A 20,762-nucleotide genomic window follows, 5' to 3' on the forward strand; every position below is an offset into this window, starting at 1 on the left:
AGGTGATTGCTAAAGCAGAGTGAGCACTTTCCATGCCTGTGCTGGGAAGGCAGGCAGGTTTCCTTATCGGAGGTGAGCTGTCAAAAAGTGTAGGGGCCTGCAGGATGACTCGGCCAGGGAGGGCTCTTACTGCTAGGCCTGATGACCCTCCATTCTCCCACATGGTGGGAGAGACCCGATTCCTTGCAAGTTCTTCTCTAACACACAAATAAACACAACAAAGACAAAACAAAAATTAAAGGGAGCGTAGAAAAAAGGGCGCGAATGTCGGGATCCATGAGTCTAGGAGTCAGAAAGGATGACGAAAGGTACAGAAAAGGCCCCGTTCAAGAAGGGATCTGCGGTCAGCGTCTGATGCTGCAAACAGTTGGAGGATGACTCTGAGGACTGCTGTCACTTCCCTGGGCACAGGCCACAGAGACGAATCTGCTGCTGGCCCCGGGAGGAGGAAGGTCCTTGCGTTTGTGGGTGGCAAGTGGCATACCGGAGAGGCCTGGTCCTACAGCAGGTGTTAGAGGGACAATAATTGAGACACAGGCATCTGGTAGGATGACTGCGTGTAGGGAAAGGTCCAGGGAGAGAGATTAGAGATGGTCGGTATCCAACGGCTGGGCTGACCCGCTGTGCTCAAGGAGAAAGAGACGCCAATGAACAGGAAGAAGAAAAGAGCCAGAAATCTGTGGCGCTCCTTTTCGGGGTTCTGGCGGGAGGGGCGGAGCTTCCTGGGGGCGGGGCATGGCGGAAGGCGGGACCGGCCGCAACAGGTGTGCGGGCACCGGTGCTGGCTGGCTGGCGGGGCGGGGCGACCTGGGAGGCCACACCCTGAAACTACCTGCGCGGGGAGGAAGGATGAGAACTGGAGCCTCCGCCGCCGGCCCGGCGCCCTGGGCCTGCCCCGGAACTTGGCCCGTGCCTCCCCTCGCGCCCCTCGTCCCTCGTGTCCCCAAAGCTCCGCGGGCCATGGTAGTCGGCTGCCCGCAGGGACCACGCGTCTGAGACGAGCGATCGGGGCGTCGAGACCATGGGGAGCAACCGGGGCCGCAAGGCCGGAGGGGGATCGAAAGACTTCAGCGCGGGACTCAAGTACAGCTCCAGGCTAGAGGTGGGCGAGGGCCGGGGACCCGGGGCCGGGCGTCCACTCTCCGGATCCGCGCGCCCCCTCACCTGCTCCCGGGCCTCTGGGTTTCGCCTGAGCTCCGCTCCACGGCCCGTGGGTGTCCCGGGCTCGGGCGCACAGGTGGAATTTCCTGTTCGGTGGGTGCCTGGCCGCTGGTGGCAGGGCGGGGCTCTTCGGACCTCGGCCCCAGAGCTGCCTCGCGCTGGCCACCGACGAGGCGGGAAGCCCCAGGGCCTGGGGGCGTCGGGGTGCAACTCCTGCCTCCTCGCTGACTCGCAGAGAGGGCCTCCGTAGGGAGGGGCCCCCATTGCTCGGGGGTTATCAGTGCTCCGAGGGGGTGGTCTGGGCCATGGCAAGGACGTACCCGTGTCTTGGAGACTTGTTTGTCCTTGGTCTCTGCAGAAACTCGTTTTAGTCTTCCTGGTCGAAAGGCGCTTGGGATCTTTCGTAGCGGGGTGATCTCCGAGCAGAGCTTTGTCCACACAGAGCGTGGGGCTGAGGGCATGCTGGCCGGTGAGAAGGTGGCCGTCTGGCCAGCGGCGAGGAAGCCTGTGCCCTGCGCCTTTTGCAAGACACTGAAGCGGGAAGCAGAAGTGCGAGAAGTCTTTTGAGAGACCTCAGAGGCATTGCACGTTACTGTACGGAGCAGGGGAGGCAGTTAAGCGCTTTACTGGAGGACACACACGGGGGCAAGCGGTGAGGCCAGGGCCCTGGAGGGACTGGCAGCCAGGCTGGCATTTTCCTGAATCGCAGCAAGAGGCCGGTGAGCGAGCCTTGTTGCTCCTGCCGAGGCGGTTTCCTGAAGCCTAGCTTCCCCTTCCGCCACTTTTTCATGCACTCTTTCGGTGGTGACTCCGGAGAAGAGCAGATCTGGGGAGGACGGCGAGCCTCCTGCCTTACTTTGTGGCCGAGTCCCGGTGGCCTGTGCCTCTGCCCCGCTGTGAGCTGTGCTCCGGCGTTCGCCACCTGCTGCCGCCTTCTTTTCCTTTCTGTAATTAGGGTGTTTGTGATTGTGGAGTAATTGCCTGTTTGGGGTTCCGGCCTCCTCGGCAGGTAGCCTGCTGTTTGTCGTGTGGTCTTAAGGACTGTTTTTCTTTCTCCCCTTCCAAGTCTGCCCTTCCTGACTTCCCTTTCAAAGACTTGCTGATACTGAAAGCGGGTCCTCAGGTGGCTGAACTCGGTATCCTCTCTAGGCTACCACCCTCCCACTCCCCCACGGAGCCAGGGTGGGGCTCACCTCTCTGGTCCCTGGGCTCCTGCTGGATTACTCTTCACCAGTAACACCACCTCGTCTTCCGCGTAGGTCCTCATTCATCTGTGCTCCATCCCTTGGGTTACTCTTACTTCTGCGGGTTTCTTTCTCGTGTGTTGGCTCTCTCTGCCTTTTTTCCAGTTTGGCTGAAGGAACCCTGTACCAGTGCTGGGCCAGGCGCTCACTGCCCAGAAGTGCTTTCAGAGACCAATATGATGTGTTCGATTCCTTTAAGGAACTTAGTCTTTCTGGGTATGAGAACACACACACACACACACACACACACACACACACACACACACACAGCAGTGTGTCCTCAAGCGAGTGAGCTGTAGCTCACTTTCCTACGTCCAGGAAGTCTTCAGGTATGCCCTCCACCCCCGGCTTGATTGCTCCTCCCTGGCATCGCCCGGGAGTGCCTGTTCACAGTGGGGTCTGTAGATCGGCCCTGGCACATCTCCTGACCAGTCTGTGTGGCTGCTGCCTCTTGGGCAGCTTCTGTCACAGAGCCTGGCTCAGGTCACGCTGGGCCCCCAGGGGCGCCGCTAACCACAGCTTTCTGGGTTGTTACTTGTCTGCCTCCTTTCCAAGGCTGATTATGCCGGTCCCTCGTGGCCATGGTGGGTGGGAGTAACTCTGGCTGTGTTGTTTTCCCCGTTGCATGTATCCTGGAACTCTGTGTGCCCTGCCCAGGTCTGAGCAGGTGTGTGGATACCAGTTGTTATGGCCACTAATGAGAACTGAGAAGTCTGTCTGAATGGTTAGGTCCCTGCTGAATGTTTGGTGGTGGCTGTGAAGTTGCATATATGCCTATGAAGTAATGATTTTCTTAGGCGAGACTCAGTGTTCCCTAACTGTAGAGAGGCGGATTGGGAGCTTAGAGGCCGTGGGTCAAGATCAGCTGTTTGGGAGTTAGGCCTCACCACCCTGAGTCTTTATAGCCATCTGTTAATTGGTCAAACATTCACCCATTTTTTTTCAGTCACCCATTTGCATAACAGGTATTCACGAAGTACCCAATGACCAAGCACTCGGCAGGCATTGAGAAGGATCCAAGTCACAGTCCCTGACTTCAGGGCCACTGTGTGTAGTGTGGGCAAGCACAGAGTGGGCATTTAGAAGGGCATCTGTTTTGCCCAAGCTGGTGGCCAGGGCAGATAAACTGATCTGCAGGCCAGTTCTGTGATGTGATGATGGGAAGCGGGGTTCAACGTAGAACCAAGGCCCAGGGCCACCACTGTCTAGACAGGTGATCTGAGATGTTGTCCAATCCCAGGAAATCTCAGTTTTCCTGGCTGTGAAATGGAATGGCACGTGTGACCCAGGTTTGTTCCTAAGATTCAAAGGAGTACTTTGCATAGGAGACTTTAGTAAATCCATAGTGGTTTTCGGATCAAACAATAAAGAGTTTTTGAGTTTAGAAGGCCCTGAGACCAATAGGAAGATGATGAAATTATTTGGGGGTTGCGAAATCAGGAGAGTCCCTGCTTTAAGTGGGGTCTTGCCTGACTTTGCAGAAGCGCTGGGCTGCCTGACTGAACACAGGACAGTCCTCCATGGATGCGCTGGGGAGCCACACCGTCAGTCCTCTGCAGCGTAGCCCATCTTCCTGAGCTCTTTCACCATTCACTCCCCGCTCCCACTCTCCCCCAACCTCCAGCTTCTGTGAATGAGTGGCCTGTTCACTCTTTTCCTCAGATCCCATTCCTCTCCCGCTAGGCAAAATGTACCTGTAGACACCTTTGTTCTCTTAAGTACTGGGTGCTGGGTAAGGGAGAGAATGGAGGAGGCAATGGGCCCTGGGAGTCTGGGAGTGTTGTGTGGGTGGGGAACAAGAGGTGCTGGCAGAGGAAAGGAAGGCTGCTTTCTCCGGTGGGAATCAGAAGACCTGCTCTTCACCCCTTCCCCAGGTCCTACCACCCTCACTTAGGAGTCTGGAGAGCTGAGGCAGAGGAGAAGATGGCTGTACTTTGAGAGCTGCTTCTGTGTGCCTGAGTCTCCTGTTCTCAGGGTTTGCTTATGGTCATCTGTGGCTAAGGTGCCATCACCAGGGTTTAGAAGAAGCACTCTTGCTTCCTCCCTCTGCCTGGTGTCTGTGGGCAGTGGCCTCAGAGTGAAGCCGTCCTGGAGTTCCCCTGTTGTCTGTCTGTTCTCCTGTGTGTGGTTCTCCTCGGGCTGTTGGCTCTTTTCTCCTCAAGCATGAAGTGTGTTCTTGAAATGGGACGGAGAACGGGACAGAATCTAAGAGATGTTATCTGGCTCCCCATGGTGACCACAGGCCTGGCTCTTGTTCAGCACTAGTTACTGCTGCTAGTATTTGGGAGCCCACACCATCCTCTCAGAGGTCACAGCGTCCCTTTGCATTCAAGGGCGATTGCTTGCAGCACCCTCATGGATTCCAGAATCTAAAGTAAGGCGGCATCGCACAGCCATGATTGGATTCATGGTGGGGAGACATTCTGGGAACCTTGTCATTAGGTGGTCCAGCCAGTGTGTAAACACTGATTGTACAAGCTGACCGGATGGGGACTGCCACACGCGGGGGCTGTGTGCTATGTGCTATGTACTGTTGTATGTGGTGGTTTGTCTTGTGGAGTGTGACTGTTCGCATATAATCCACACACATCCCCCATGTGCTTCAGGGCACCTCTAAACGACAGGTAGTGTCTGATACAGTGTAAATAGTTGTTGTCTCAGAGACAAACAAAATGTCTGTACCTGGTCCCTACAGATCCAGCTTTTATTTAATTATTTATTAATTATTTTTATTTGTTAGCAGTTGCTTGCTGTGCTAAAGATTAAACCCAGGGTGTTGTGCACGTGAGGCAACGTGTTGCTAACTCCTGCCTCTGAGCAGTACTCAGGTTCTTGTTGACAATTTTTTCTCCCCCGCCCCCCCATTTCCCTGTGTAGCCTTGGCTGTCCTCGAACTTGCTCTGTAGACCAGGCTGGCCTCAAACTCATAGAGATCTGCCTGCCTCTGCCCCCAGGTGCTGGGATTAAAGGTGAGCGCACCACGCAGCCCAGCCGGTCCACGGTTTTTCTAAAAGTAGGTCTATGCTCTGACGTGTTCACCTTCCTCTTTCTCATTCTGCCTGAGCTTAAGGACACATTGGGTTTTCTCTGGAAGTAGTTTTGTGACTGTTGTCTAACTGGTCAGAACCTCAGATTCCTTTGTCTGCCAGACTGTGGCCCCTGCTGTTGATGCAGAGGTATAATGCTTATCATGATTGCGATGGAGGAAAGGTAGAGGATTCCTTTCCACCCTTGCCTAAATATGTGCCTTCAGACTGTAGTCTCACTTCCCACAGCACTGACTAGAAGAAACTGAAAGCATAGTTTACGGATGAAAACTCTGAAGCGAAAAAGGCCTTGTGTAAACTGCCCAAAGGCAGTAGGAGGGAGAGCAAGATTTCAGACCTTGATCTGTGCAACTTCAAAGCCCACGAGCTTAACCACAATGCTATTATAAAATTGTGTTCCAAAGACGAGGGTGATTGACGCATAACCCAGCAAATCCCAGGACACATCATTAGGGCACTGTGAGCACATAAAAAAAGAAGTGGTGATCACCAGGCGCCAGCACCAGGGCACCCAAGTCATCTCCCCCCAAACCTGTCTGCTTTTCCTTTTGATGGGCTCACACAGCTGGGAGACCAAAAGCCTAGCGTCGGTGAATTCAGCGAGGCCTCCGACAAAAAGTACCTTCACTTATAACCTACATGATTAAAAAAAATCACACTGCAATTTTAAACTGAAAAACAATTTACCCAACTCCCGATGACAACTCAGATCAATCCATATCCTTTGCCTTGTTCCACTGCTCACTTGGGGAGTAAATTTTATCTAGTGTGTTGTGTATAAGCCATTAGTCCAGCAAAGGCATCGATCCTGTCTTCTGAGCACTAGAAACCTGGAGTCTTAACGTCTCGGAGGTTTGTGAAGGACTGAGCATCTATGCTAAAGAGGGTCCCTATGAGCAGTGACCTTCGGGCTGCCCCTTGTTTCCTTCTGGGCACTGTACCTTTTCCTCTTTAGTGACAATTCAGATGGGACATTCAGACTTGGGACATTGGCCTCTTGATTTGTGTAGATGACATGAAGCTGGGAGGGAAAGGCCAATGCCACCGATGGTTTAATGATGACTCAGAAGGAACTAATGGCCCTCTGTCTGGATTACCGAAACAGAACATGTCCATCCATCTGAGTCTGGAGGAAAAGCTGCTCACATGACACCATTCTCCCAGATGGAAAGAGAAACCACCTCCCACCACGGCTCAGGGTGAGGAGCCAGAGCTTTGAGGTGACGGTGATCCTAGCACAGGCCAGGCTTGTCCTTGGTCATGCGGCTGTCCCAAATCTAAAGTGAGAGGTTTTTCCCCTTCCCACACCACGTTTATGAGGATGTAGTAAAGATTATTACTGAGGACCATGAGATAGCTCCACAGGTAAAAGCGCTTGACAAACAAGCCACATGATCATAGTTTTATCCCCGAAACGCACAGAAGCTACATGTAGCAGTTCATACCTGTAATCCTAGAGCTTCTCCTGTGAGATGGGAGGTAGAGATAAAAATTTGCCCGGAAGCTAGAAGGTCAGTTAACCCTTAGTGTATCATATAGCAGAAAACAAGCAAGGTCCTGCTCGCCTAAGGTAGAAGGGGAGAACTGACTCTCAAAGTTGTACTTTAACCTCCACACCTGCACCATGGGACAGGTACACCCCAACACTCACCAGACACCCCAACATAAATAAATAAATAAATAAATCGGACACCCCCAACATAAGCAAACAAACAAACACACAAACAAACAAATAAAATATTAAAATGCTAAGAGAGTATAGTGTAAGCTCAAAGAAAATATGGTCAACCCAGGTAGTCGGTATTTTTAGTTTACTTTTAGTTAGATTTATTCCATTTATTTTATATGTGGGCATCTCATCAGCATGTATGTGTACCGTGTGCAGGCTGGATGCCTTTGGAGAGCAGATGAAGGCATTGGCCCCCGGGAACAGGAATTACAGATGGTTATGGGCTACCATGTGGGTGCTGGGAATTGAATCCAGGTCCTCTGCAAGAGCAATAGGTGCTCTTAACTGCTGAGCCATCTCTCCAGCCAGTCAGAATTTTTCAATGAGAGAGAGTACTGTAGCAATTTGCTGTCATACAAGTTCTTTCTCTTTCTTTCTCTTATTACCCCCCCCCCCACCAATATCTTACTGTGTAGATTTGATTGTCCGGGACCTCACTATGTAGACCGGGCTGGCCTCAAACTCATAGGCCCGCCTGCCTCTACCTCCTGAGTGAGTGCACATAGTCTCAAGGTTTGTATGTGATTGCAAAAGTTGGGGGAGGGGTTCGAAGTCAGGCAGTATAGAAAAAAGCAAATTAGAAAGTGAGTTTGTTTTCTGGGATTTGTTCCCCGAGCTACTGATGTAAAGCGTTTGGAATGATTTTCATTGATATGTCTGTGTGTACGTCACTGGGAATATAAACACACATGTGTAGGTGTCCTTGGAGGCTGAAGAGGGCATCAGATCCCCTGGAGCCGCCTGGTGTGGGTGCTGGGGCTTTGGGTCCTCTGTCAGAGGGTGGACGCTCTTCAGCGCTGAGCCGGCATCTCGCCAGCCCCCTGTGCCCTGAGGGCTTCATCCTGTAAGCGGTGCTGTAGTTGTGGGTGCCCTCCAAAGGCCAAATTTCTTTTTCTTTAAAAAGATTTGAAAGTTTTCTGAGGAGGCACTGTGGCGCATATGGAGGCCATTTACAAGAGTCAGTTCCCTCCTTCTGCTTTGTGGGTACCAGGGATTGAACTCAGGCTGTCAGGCTTGACAGCAAGTGCCTTTATCCACTGAACCGTGTGACTGGCCTTCATTGAATATCCAAGTCTATACTGGACTTGTAGAGCTAAACCGTAGCTCCTCTCCTTCCCTCTCCCATCATGTTGAAAGTCTGGGAGGGGTCTGTCCCACAGAGTTCTCAGAGGACACATCTGATGGGTTTTAAGGGGCAAGAATTAGCCATAGGGGCTGGAGAGATGGCTCAGTGGTTAAGAGCACTGTCTGCTCTTAAAAATGGACCCGGGTTCAATTCCCAGCACCCACATGGCAGCTCATAGCTGTCTGTACCACCAACTCCAGGGGATCTGACACCTTCACACATAAAATAAATTATTAAAAAAAAAAAAAGAATTACCCATAATCCTCCATATCTGCTCTGCAGATCTAAGCAACCACTGGGTGAAAATATTTTTGGGGAAAAAAAAAGTACACGTCTATAGGCTTTTCTTGATTTTATTCTCTGAAACATACAACATACCATCAGTTTACATATATTTACATGCAGAGATGGTTTGAGGACATGTAAAAGTTCTGTGTAAATAGTACTTCATTTTATGCAAGTGACTTGACTTGGGGACCTATAGGTTTTGTCGTCCAGTGAAACCTGGAACCAGTCTTCTGTGGATAGGGATGAGTGACCATTCAGATGAATACGACCTCTTTTTCAGTCTATCTTTGTTTTTCTTCGTTAATTACTATTTGAAAGAACATTTTGGTGTGTCACACCAGCCTTTTCTCTTAGTAGCTGCATTATTCTATTCCTTCTTACTTTCCTTTGATTGCTTGGATGAGCTACTTGATTGTGTTCCTGGGTGATTAATGGAAATGGAGTGATCAGGCTGAGGGTTGTGCCTGGCCACTGGCAGCCCATGGCTCAGATCTCTACAGTACGATGCTGTTGAATTTACATCGTGTTCACAGGACTACGGGTAATGATGAGGTTAAGCCAGGTGGCCAGCGGTTTGGGAAACATTCTGTCTGACCAATTGGAGGAATCAAACATGGTTAGCTAGAGAGAGCAAAAACATGCACGAACAATAACTGCAGTGGTGCTGGCACTGCCCTGAGCCAGAAAAATTAGACTGGTTGGGTCGAGGTGCTAATACTGAAGGGGTCTTCTTGAAGCCGATCACCGTAGAGAGAGGAAGGATTTGTAAAGTCGGTGTCCAGTGAGAGTAAGATTTCCTGGAGAAGCAGCTGGCTCCGGGACCGGAAGAGGGGATCCTCTCATTGTCACTATCTAAGGTTGGAGCTCCAAGTCCCTCCCACTTACCACTGCCTCCTCCTGAGAGTCTGTCTTGTAATTATGGACTCAGCGGAAAGGCTTTCCCTGTTTACATGGGCAGTCCTTTTACTCCAACCGGTCCTTAGATCCGAAGCTTAATTAGGGGCTTGGGAGCCACAGAGCAGGTGTTTCTGAATCTTACCAATTTGTGGAGGCTTGAGGGTTTTGTCTGCAGATCCCTGGGGCCTCTCATCCCACAAATTGTGGGATCCATATAGCTATACGTTATTCCTCAATCATAGAAAAGAACGTCACTGATAGAAACAACACCTTGAATGATTCTCCAGGAAACTTTGTGTAGTGAAAAGAAAGGGGAGGGGAAAAGCCGATATTCCCTAAATACTATATTGTGTATTTAGATACCATTTTCAAATAATCAAGCACTGAAGCTTTAACAGATTAACTTCGGAGGGACTGAGGAATTGGGGGGTAAGGGCAGGAAGAAGGTAGCTGTGATTTAAAAGGACAGTGGGCTGGGCGTAGTGGCGCACTCCTTAATACCAGCAAAGACAGGCAGATCTCTGTGAGTGTGAGGTCAGCCTTGATCAACATAGTGAGTGCCAGGACAGTCATGACCATGAAGAGAGTCTAACGCCCCTCGGACCACGGGAGGGACCTTCACGTTGGAAGCGGCACACAGCCTTGTCCATAGTGCACACAGGAGCCTAACACAGTAGTAAAGCACATGGAAAGACACACATGTGCAAGTATGACAGGAAACCTGGGTAACAGCTGTGGATTATACAGGTGCCATGCTTAGTAAAACTTTTTGAAGTGCTCTGGTAGGAGGGTCGTGGGCAAAGCCTTCAGAGCATTTCGTTATTTCTTACGATTTTGTGGAAATCTAAATGATCTCAACAAAAACTGCAATAATAATAATAATAATAATAATAATAATAATAATAATAAAAACACTAGTCTGTGAAACTGGAGTGCAGATTTGGTGAAAAGTCGAGAAAATTTCTGTTGTCTAGTTTGCTTTGGAGGGAGGAGTGGGCTGGGTTAGATCTCTGAGGTTGTGCTGTTGTCCTTGGCCACTCTGGGCAAGAAGGATGGTGAGGTGGTTGGGCCAGGTTCCAAACTCTAGCCACTGCTTCATCCCACCCTCCCACCGTCCAAATCAAAGAGTCTTGGTGCGACTGAGGATGGAGGATATGAGGGAGGGGCGGCAGAAGAGCCCTCTCTGGTTCTGTGGCTCAAGCGAGTGTGTTGGGCTGGCCTTGATGGAGTGCCCATGCCACACCTGGGCTTGCCCTGTCCTGGGCCTGTCAGGTCTGCTCTGGGCAGGTGGATGCATGGTGGGTGGGGCAGTAAAAAAATCAAAGGGACACAGAAGGGAGGCCCCTGTCATTAGCAGGAATTAGCTAATTATGTTCTCTAAGGGCTCATTAACCCAGTTTTAAGATGTGGAGACTGAGGCCCAATGAAAAGCATTTGCCCCAAAGGTTTAGGGGGCTCATCCCAGAATCCTGATCTAGGTCACACCCACTCCACCCCACAGTAAACGAAAGAGATTGATGTCAGGAGGGCCTCCCCACAGGGTGTTCCTTCTCTTCTGGGAAGGAAGGTGTCTTGTGGCTAGGATGTGTGGTTTCAGTCCCCAGGCTGTGCTGGCGGCAACCGTGGGCTTCAGCTTAGTGCGGAGGCATAGTCGAGGCATAGGAGGAGCCTGCTGGTCCCTGGCAGAGAGTCTTGTTTCGGTGTGTGGTGGACAGAGCCAGGTAGGTCCCGGGGACTTTCCCTTGTGATCAAATCAGGTATGGGGACTTTCGGTTTACTTAATCAGTGAGAGCTGCTGGCCTTCTGTTGGTGTTCTCTGTCCTGATGGGCTGTAGTGTATACACGGGCAGGAGTTCTGCATGCACTCATTTCCCAGCGTTCATGTCTCATGGGACAGTTGAAGCCAGTGATAGGGTCAGAGAGGAAAGATGAGGATGTGTGGGGAAATGGTGAAAGGGTTTGGAGAGGCCCCCACCATGTGGCTAGGCCTGAGGCTGTCTGGGTGAGTGGGGAGTGTGTGTTTCTGACAGCCCCAGGGAATTTGGGGATGGTGCCGTGGGAGGGTCCCTATGGCCAGAAGTAAAGCCAACCCACACCACAGGTAACCACCATCCTGGGTGGCCTAAAATAGACTGGCTGGAGCTGGCAAACCAGGCTGCTTCCTTCCCGAGTCATGACAAGTGGGTGAGCCTGACCGTCTGGAAACTGGAAGGGGTAGGTGGCGTTTCTCAAGTGTCAGCTGCCTAAGAGGGACCCAGGCATTTGTTCAAAACCTTTCCAGATCCCAGGCTCTGGCCCTGTCTAACACACCGTGGTCTGGAGACTGCGAGAGAGGCCGGGGAATCCAGACGCTGAACGAGCAATGTGTTCGTTCTAGATCATTTCTCACTAGACAAGTCTGGGGAAGGAAGGGCTTCTGCTGTGTTCCCCAGGGATCAGAGGCACCTTCGGGTTGAGAGTCGGGCTCTTTTGATTGATCAGACGCTGTGACCGATGGCTGGGTGGAAGGTTTTGAGTATGCTTCCTCTTCTCTTGTGTTCTGGAGGCCCTCATGGGATGAGAGTCTGTGCTGGGTTCTGGACTGTGATGGTGCTGGTTGCGTGAAGTCTGATATTGGGAGCCTGCCGGTGGCCTGAGTTTATCTGCAGCTGATGGTTTACTGGAGAAAGTGTTCTCGGCAGGGTCCCTTTGGCAGGAGAGCCTTAGAGGATATTATGGGTTTAGCTTAGATCCCTGTAAAAACCCAGAATGTCCTAGTAAATTTCTTGGTTTCCCAGGGCAGATGAAAGTTAATGTTTTTCCTGTGTTCTGTTAAATGTTTTTTTTTTGTTTTTTTTTTTAAAGCAACAACCCAAAACCAACGTACCAACTTAAGAACACCCTTGCTAAAAAAAAATGTAAACGATCTTTTGAGTTGCTGTAAAAATGGTGCCCAGAGATTGAAGGTGGCCTTACCTTCAGTTCGTAAGTAACACCATATCTCAGTGAGGTGCAATAAACTGACGTGCAATAAAATGAGCTATGCCAGTAAGGAGCAAGTTGACCTCCGGGTTTTTTCTGACTCCACCTCTGTCGTCTATCAGAGCTGCCTGTGTCCCCCAGGTTGAGCTCTTCCTGTCTAGACAACAAACACTGGGGTTCCATTTCAGGACTCATTCTCTACTCTGTCATAGAGCCTCTGCTCTGTGGCATTTCTGGGAGCTCTGACCAGGATGTCCAGAGCTGCCTGGCAGGGTTATGGGTGGACCTTGAGCAGACGGGTGTCTTTAGAATACTGTAGACTGTCTTCTTGCCTTGGTGGCCACTGCTGGTACTCAGTCGTCACTATTGTACTTTCATTTCTTGCTTGAAGAGTCACCAGGGAGATTTCGCCGTTCTCAGTGGTGATATCATGGAATTGAAATCTGTCCCACCTGTTTCGTGGATACGCTGAGTCACTGATTATTTAGGTGAAGACTGTCTGACACACATTAGTGACAGCTGGCAGTGTGGCTCATGCAGCCAGCCACCTTTGTCTGTCGTAGCTGCGGGTCTGAGCCACACACCTGTGTCCCCAAAAATGACATCACCTCTGCCCCTTGACTTTGATCTCCTGCAGCAGAGACAGGTTTGCCCTTATCATGTGACTGCCCTTCACCCTCCCCGAGAGAGTCTGAGTAACCTCTTCAGGTTTCCATGATTACCCCTGTCTTCCCAGCAGGTCACACCCAACTTATGAAAATACGAGTCTGGAGTGAAGGTTTATTTTTCTCCTTCTTTGATTTGGATGGGATCTCTTTTGGATCTTGTATCATGTGATGGAGAATTGATAGGCAGTGAGAGAATTCGCCCAGATCAGACCAGAATAGAAAATGGTAAATTTACCTTGTCCACTGCAGGAAAGCAACGGGATAAGGACAGTAACAGAAGAATAGCCTGCCTTGGACAGCTGGCTGCCCTGGCTGGTGGCTTCAGTTTGAGAGCTATCCTCCACCCAACCAAATACCACCTGCCATGCAGATGAGGGCATTCCTGATTGGTTGATATTTGATTCTGGGGGAAGTCTAAACAATGCAGGCAACGTCTGTAGTGCAGAACGGAGGTTAGCTTGGCTGGCCACGGTTAGCCAGGCCAGTTCCCATTTTTTTCTTTGGCATTGTTAAGGGTGCCCTGTAGACCAGGCTTACATTCTTTAAATCCTCTGATAGGGGCATTCCTTTCTGGTCTCTAAATGGTGATACCCTCTCTATAGTTAGTAGGATAGTACTAAACCTAAACCTAGTTGTTTCTCTCCAACACGGACCATGCTCTGCATTAACAGTGGCAAATCCTTGCTTTAATTTGCTGGTTCCAGAGCCAGGGGGTACTGGGAACCTCAGATAGATTGTACCTTTTGATGGGTCTGTATGTGCTGGGACCCAGGAGAGGGATCCTCTCAATGACATGATCCGTTAGGTGATTTGAACAGTATTGTTGCTTCAGCATTTAGCTCTCGGCCGTGTTTGGTTTCCTACATAATGGAATAAGGTGGTTGACATCAGCAATTAGAATATACAAATAAGGTTTTTGTTTGTTGTTGTTTGTTTTGATGAGCCCCGGTCTCGAGGACCAGTGTGCTTAAAATAACAGAAAATGCGATTTCCAGAGAGATGGGTCAGTCAGTAAAAGTGCCTGACTTTGGATCCTCAGCACCCACAGCTGCGTGGGAAGGGGAGGAGCTGAGCCCGGGAGCTTGGGGGCCGGGGCAGTGGCATGTCATGGTGAGCTCCAGATTCGGTGATGTTTGTGTTGAAAAGCAAGGTGAGAGCGACTGAGGAAGACACCCTAGGTCTTCCGGCATTCACATGTTTGAACATACATGTGAACCCACAGGCATACCCGCCAGCAGGCACATTCACATACACCATCCCACGAAACAAAAAAAAGAAAAAGAAAAGAAAAGAAAAGAAAAGAAAAAGAAACACAATTTCCTCCAGGGTTTCTGCTCTATGTACCCCGCCTGTCCTGGGTTTCTGGTCCCTGGGCGCACTCACTCCAGGAAGTTGAGTGGGAATGGATACTCTGATGTCATCCTTGTAACCTGAGCCCAGGGCTTTCCCCTTTCATGCCCCCAGGGTCTGTGCTGAGTTACATACCTCCAGTCTTATTTTCCTGGAAATCATCCTCTGCTCTTTTGTCTCAAGTGCCCTGGGGCCATGTTGTGTTTCGGGCTAAACTGGAGCTTGTGGGCAGGAAGAGGCCACCATAGTTACGAGGCTCCTGTTTGTGGTAAGCAAGCGCCCAGCTTCACAGCCCTGTGCTTTGTTTGTACACCTGCAGCTATGTTTACCTCTGAGGGGTGAAACAGTGACGGGCACAGGTGTACTTTCTCTCCTGCTGTCCCTGGCTGGAGAGAGATTGCGCGTGAGGTTCCACAGGGTGTTAGGGCTCTCTGCGACCATCTCTTTTCGTACCTAGTCCCAGCACTGGGCTCCGGGGAGAAGCACGCGCGTGCCTGAAGTTGTGCCTCGGGGTGGAAGAGCTTGGCTCTGACCCGGTGTTCCAACTTTGCTAAGTCTACTATCTTTGAGTCCGCGGTCAGGGCCACTCCCTCTCATTCGACCTCAGTTTCTTCATCAATAAAATGGTGGAGTTATGTAAGATGACCTCTCCGATGCTGGAAAGTGGAGCCAGAAAGCTATGGTTATAAAAAGGAGCGGGCCAGTTACTGATTAAACAGTTGTTCCTGTGTTGAGTAGAACCCCAGAACTCTTACTTGCTCCCTCAGTTCTGGAAGGCAACTGTGCAGAGAGGCAGCAATTACATTATGAATCTGCTCCCAAGTGCTATGTAACTTTATGGGAGCAGTGTTTGTCCCTGCCTTCTCTATAGATTAGGGTGACAATGCTGGTCTTGAAAGGGTCCCAAGATTGTTGTGAAGGTCTGGGAAGAAAATAGTGGGACGTTACTTACAAATTTAAGATACCTCTCAAAATAATGACTGTCCTAAATAATACCTCTCATACACACGCATAGTCTGTTCAGATTGTGTAGCTGAAGCCTTGGTGGCTTTTTCCATTTCTGTGTGTGTTTGTGTGGGTAGGTGCACTGTGCCTGTGTGTGCACATTCCTGAAAAGGGTCTGACGTCAACATCAGGTCTATTCCTCAGTTTCCCTCCATCTTAAAGACTTGTTTAGTTTTATTTTATGTGTGAGTGTCTGCGTGTATAGATGTGTGCCGTGTGCGTTCAGTGGCTGTGGAGGCTAGAAAAGGGTGTTGGTTTCACCTGAAAGTGGGGTTACGGACGGTTGTGAGCCTCATTATGGGTGCTAGAAACCAAACCTGGTTCCTCTGCAAGAGCAGAAGGTGCTCTTAACCACTGAGCCATCTCTACAGTTGCCATCTACCTTATTTTTTTGAGACAGGTTCTTTCATTGAACCTAGAGCTCACCAATTTGGCTAGACTAGCCGATCAGCGAGCCCCAGGCCTCCTCCTGCCTGCACCCCAATGCCCCTGGCTTTTGTGTGGGTGCTGGGGATCCAGGTGGGGCTCGTCTTGATTACATGGCAAGCACTTTATCCGGTGGTTCTCTTCCCTAGCCCCTGTTTTCCCATTCTTATATGTCATTAGACAACCAAGACCCACACATTCTTTATCTAAAGAAAGCTTATTTGCTTGAAGAGAAAAGTGAAAATAAGCTAAACAAAAACTTAGTTGCATTATAAGAGCAAGAAGAAGATAGTGACTTCAGATAATTTTAAAAAGCTGCTCAAATGGGTACTCTTCAAGGAATAAAATGTTCTTGGAAATGTATGACTTGTGGAATTAAACATCACTTTTATAATTTGTCCTGACATCATATCACGGGAGCCCTCCAGTTTTGCTCTTTTTCATAGGCTTTGCATTTACATAGGAATTTCACATTCAGCCACTTAGAGTCCATAGAAAACACACTGGGATTTGGGTTAGGATCGTATTGAGTCGTAGACATATTTGATATTCGATACCTTATCAGTGTTGAGTCTGCTAGGCCATGAACAGGATCCATTTGGCTCACTCAGATCATTTGGCTTTGGAGTTCCTCCCGTTGATGCTCTGTATTTTCAGTGTGCACATCCTGAACATCTTCTGTCAGACTTGCACCTGAGGAGTTCATCTTTGTGAACTATTGTAACTGGTAACTTTTTTTTGGCTGTCCTGGACTCGCTTTGTAGCCAAGGCTAGCCTCAAACTCGCTGAGATCTGTTCTGTCTCTGCCTCCTTGAATGCTGGGATTATAGATGTGCACCACCACATTTGGCTATTACTATTTGGTTTTACTATTACTTTTCAGTTGTTCATTGCTGGAATATAGGAACACAGAGTTTTGTTCATTGATCTTAAATTCTATAACCTTGCCAAATGATTTCAATAACTTTTCTTTAAAATTTTAAACTACATTGATTGATTGGTTGATTGGTTGATTGGTGTGTGTGTGTGTGTGTGTGTGTACGTGTACCCACACGCACGTATGCATGTGCATGTGTGTGTACCATGACATGGTGGTATGTGGTGGTCAAAGGAAAACTTGTAGGAGTCAGTTCTCTCCGCCATGTGGTGCTATTGCATGAACTCAGGTCATCAGTCTTGGTGGCAGAGAGCCTTTACCTGCTGAGCCATCTCGATGGCACACAGACAGACAGCAGGGCAATCACAGAAGGATAGGCAGATAGCTTGGTGGAACCAGGTAGTCTGGGAAAAAAGTTATAGCTAATTACATGAACATTTGACAAAGGTGGTACTGAGGAGAAATGATAGTTTGTCAATAAAAGGTGATAGAGTTATTGGAGATCTGTCTGTGAAAATGAAAACAAAGACCCACAGAAACTCTTAGCTATATAGGCCCAAATGTAATACCTGAAACCATAAAACTTTTTGCTTAGGCAAAAATTCTTAGATTAAAAACAAACAAACAAACAAAAAAAAAAAAAAAAAAAAAAAAACTAAGCCACAATCACAAAAGGAGAAAATTGACAGGTTGGTCATCATCAAATAAAGAACCCTATGCTCATCAAAGAACTTGCTAAGAAATGAAAACACAAGCCTCAGAGTGAAGAAAGTCTTAGGGAAGTATATAACAACTCACATCTGTAATACCTGTAAACAATTCTCAAACCCAATGATAGGATCGTAAGAAAGTCATTAAAAGAATAGGCCAAAAATTAGAGAAAAACACTTCAGTGAAGAAGATGAACAGACGATAACGGGGTACTGGAAAAGTTACTTAGCATTATCAACCATCGGAGAAAATCCATTTAAAGCCACAGTGAGAAACCACAAGCAGCCACAGGCATCTGTGAAAATTAAAAAGACTGGCTACCTAGTTTGCTTTCCAGGGCTATGATGAACACCAGGACCCAAAGCAATGTTGGGGAGGGACAAGGTGTAGTTAGTTGGTGTGCATGTCCCAGTCACAGCCTGTCACTGAAGGACATTGGGACAAGTATTCAAACAAGAGTCAAGGTTTTCCATGGAAGAAAATTGCCTACTAGCTTTCTTCTCGTGGCTAACTCAGCTTGCTTTCTTATACAACCCAAGACTACCTAACCAGGGACAGCCCCAGGTGGTGGGCTGGGTCCACTCCCTTCAACCAGCTATCAAGAAATTGCCACACAGACATGCCACAGGCCAATTGGATGCCTCAGATGAGGTTTCCTCCTCCCAGGTGACTCTAGTTTGTGTTCAGTTGACAAAAACTAACCAGCCCATTGGCCACGCCCAGTCCTAGGCAGGGTGTGGATGCCGAGGGTTTTCTGCGTTGCTGAGGAGAATGCAAAATAACACAATCACTTGCAGACAGTTTGGTGGTTCCTCAATTCAACACTTACCCGTAGTATGGCTGCACCGTTCCACAGTTAGATCTTTACCGGACAGAAATTAAAATGCAGTCTAATACAAAGACCCTTACAGGGGTGTTTCTGCCTACTTAGTGATTCCACTAACCCAGTCAGTGTGTTGGTCTGAATGAGATGTCCCCCATTTTCTCAGGCAATTCCAGATGTGGTCCACAGTTGGGAGCACTGTTTTGGGAGGCTGAGGAGTTGTGGCTTTCTGGAGAAAGTATGCCACCCAGGGATGGGCTTAAAGTTGTGTACCATTCCCAACTTGACCTCTCTGCTTCCTGCTTATGGATGGAGATAGAAATCCTCAACTTGAGGTTCTGGCTGCCATGCCTGCAGGCTGTATCACTTCCCTGCTATGATGGTGATGGACTCTTATCCCTCTGGAACCCAAATAAACCCTTCCTTCTACAAGTTGCTTTGCTCATGTTGTTCTATCACAGCACTAGAAAAGTAACTAATACATGTTCAGTTCTAGGAAAAGCAAATAAATCTTTAGTGACAGTAAGTAGTGGTTGCTTGGAGACAAGGCAGGGAATCAGGGAAGAACAGGAGGGAGAGCCTAGAAGGAAGCCTTTAAAGGTAGTGACATGTTCCTTATTTTGATTGTGATGTTGATTTCACAAATATAAATATATGTTCGTATATGCTAGCTTTTCATTTCTGTGACCAGTCTACCTGATAGAAGCCTGCTCCTAAGGATGAGCTTCCACCCACTTTGATAGGCTTCATCTATCAAAGGTTCCATCTGAGGAACAAATCCTGAAAACATAAGCCTGTGGGGGGGCACATCCATAACAATGCCCCAAACTAGAAGCTTTAATCAGGCACCATTGATTCTATGTCATGTAGCCTCAGTGAAGCTGTCTTAAACACTCAAAAGGCTTGCAAGAGTGAGTTTAGAACGCTCCTAGAGAAAGCTAAATGAAGTGAAACACAGGGAGGGAGAACAAGGCAGAGCCGTCATGCACTCTACTGTTGGTGTGTTCTGAAGTGTCACTGCAGTGTACTGAGCTATTTGTGCTTTCATCTTGCTCACCATTTGCGAGTTCTTTGAACTTGGAGATTTGTTCATATCGTCAGATCTTTCTTGGACATATCCTTTTGTTACTTTGTTGGCAATGCCTTCTCTGCCAGCTCAGAACTGGATTACAGGTTCCTTCCTCTGTGTGGTGGTTTGAATGAGAATGGCCTCTATTGGGTTAATATATTTGAGTACCTGCTCACCAGTGAGTAGAACTGTTTGAAAGAATTACAAGGATTAGGGGGTGTGGTCTTATTGGAAGAAATGTGTCCCTGGAGGTGGGATTTGAGCTTTCAAAAGCCCATGCCAGGCCCAGTCTCACTCTCTCTAGGACTTCGGGTGAGAATGTAGCTCTCAGCTAATGCTCCAGCACCATTCATACCACCCTGTTCCCTGCCACGATGGTAAGTCTCTGAAAGTGTAAGCAAGGCCTCATTTAAATGCTTTCCTTTACAAGAGCTGCGTTGGTCATGGTGTCTCTTCACAGCAATAGAAAAGTGACTAAGGCACCCTCCCTTCTCCTTTCTTTCCCTCCCTCCCTGCCTTTCTCCGTCCCTCCTTTCCTCCTTCCTTCCTTCCTTCCTTCCTTCCTTCCTTCCTTCCTTCCTCCCTCCCTTCCTTCCTTCCTTCCCTCCTTCCTTCCTTCCTTCTCTCCTTTCTTCCTTCCTTCCTTCCTTCTTTCCTTCCCAGGACCCTATGTCTATTGGACGAGTACTGTACACTGAACCCCTAGGCCTAAGTGTTATAGGAGATGGGAATGAGACTAGAAATGTATACCCCTCGTTCCTGAGCATAGAGGGAAAAGCAGAGGCATTGTATTCACTTGTGCACCCACTGGTGACTCCCAAGTCTCCAGAGGATAGTTCCCATCCAAGGGGCACACACACATACACGCACACACACACACACACACACACACACACACACACACACACACAGAGGGAGAGGGAGAGAGAGAGGCCCTGGTTAGACTAAATAGATAACAAAATGAAAATTCGCAAGTCCATAGAGAGAGATATCCGGCAGCCACTTATACCAAAGACATTTTGCACAAGTCCCGATCTTCAGCGCTCGGTGTAGACACTCCTGAAGTCTTGCACTGTTTGGCTTTTTCTTGAGACAGGTCTCATGTATCTCAGGCTGACTTCGAACTCGTTATGTAGCTGGAGCGGGTCTTGAACTCCTAATCCTCTGCCCTCATGTCCCAAATGCTGGACTTGTAGGAATATGCCAGCACCTCTTGCTCTGGGTTTGGTTGAGCAGTTCATGCCGTCCAGCCACTGAGGTGTGGACAGAAGCACCTCCATTTCTTCCACTGGGGTGGGTATTTTGTATCTTGGAACAGGTGGAGGCCCTTGGGCACAGAGGCCCTGCATTCCTGGGTGAAGACCCTTCTCTATTGCCCAG

At 49.0% G+C, this 20,762-nt stretch overlaps 1 protein-coding gene across 2 annotated transcripts in view; it reads left to right on the forward strand.

The window, feature by feature from the left end:
• Positions 1-818: 818 nt before the first annotated feature.
• Positions 819-20,762, forward strand: part of St14 (ST14 transmembrane serine protease matriptase) — a 37,902-nt gene continuing 17,958 nt past the window's right edge. The window contains exon 1 of one of the 2 annotated variants that reach the window (XM_055601424.1): positions 819-1,102. In XM_055601424.1, the coding sequence (XP_055457399.1) occupies positions 1,022-1,102 (81 nt within the window). In that variant the 5' untranslated portion in view covers positions 819-1,021. Of the gene's footprint in view, positions 1,103-19,717; positions 19,760-20,762 lie in introns of those variants that run through there. The other variant, XM_055601425.1, reaches the window with a different exon arrangement.

This window comes from Psammomys obesus, unplaced genomic scaffold, assembly GCF_907164565.1.
Source record: "Psammomys obesus unplaced genomic scaffold, mPsaObe1.curated_primary_1811, whole genome shotgun sequence".
Lineage (NCBI taxonomy): Eukaryota > Metazoa > Chordata > Mammalia > Rodentia > Muridae > Psammomys > Psammomys obesus.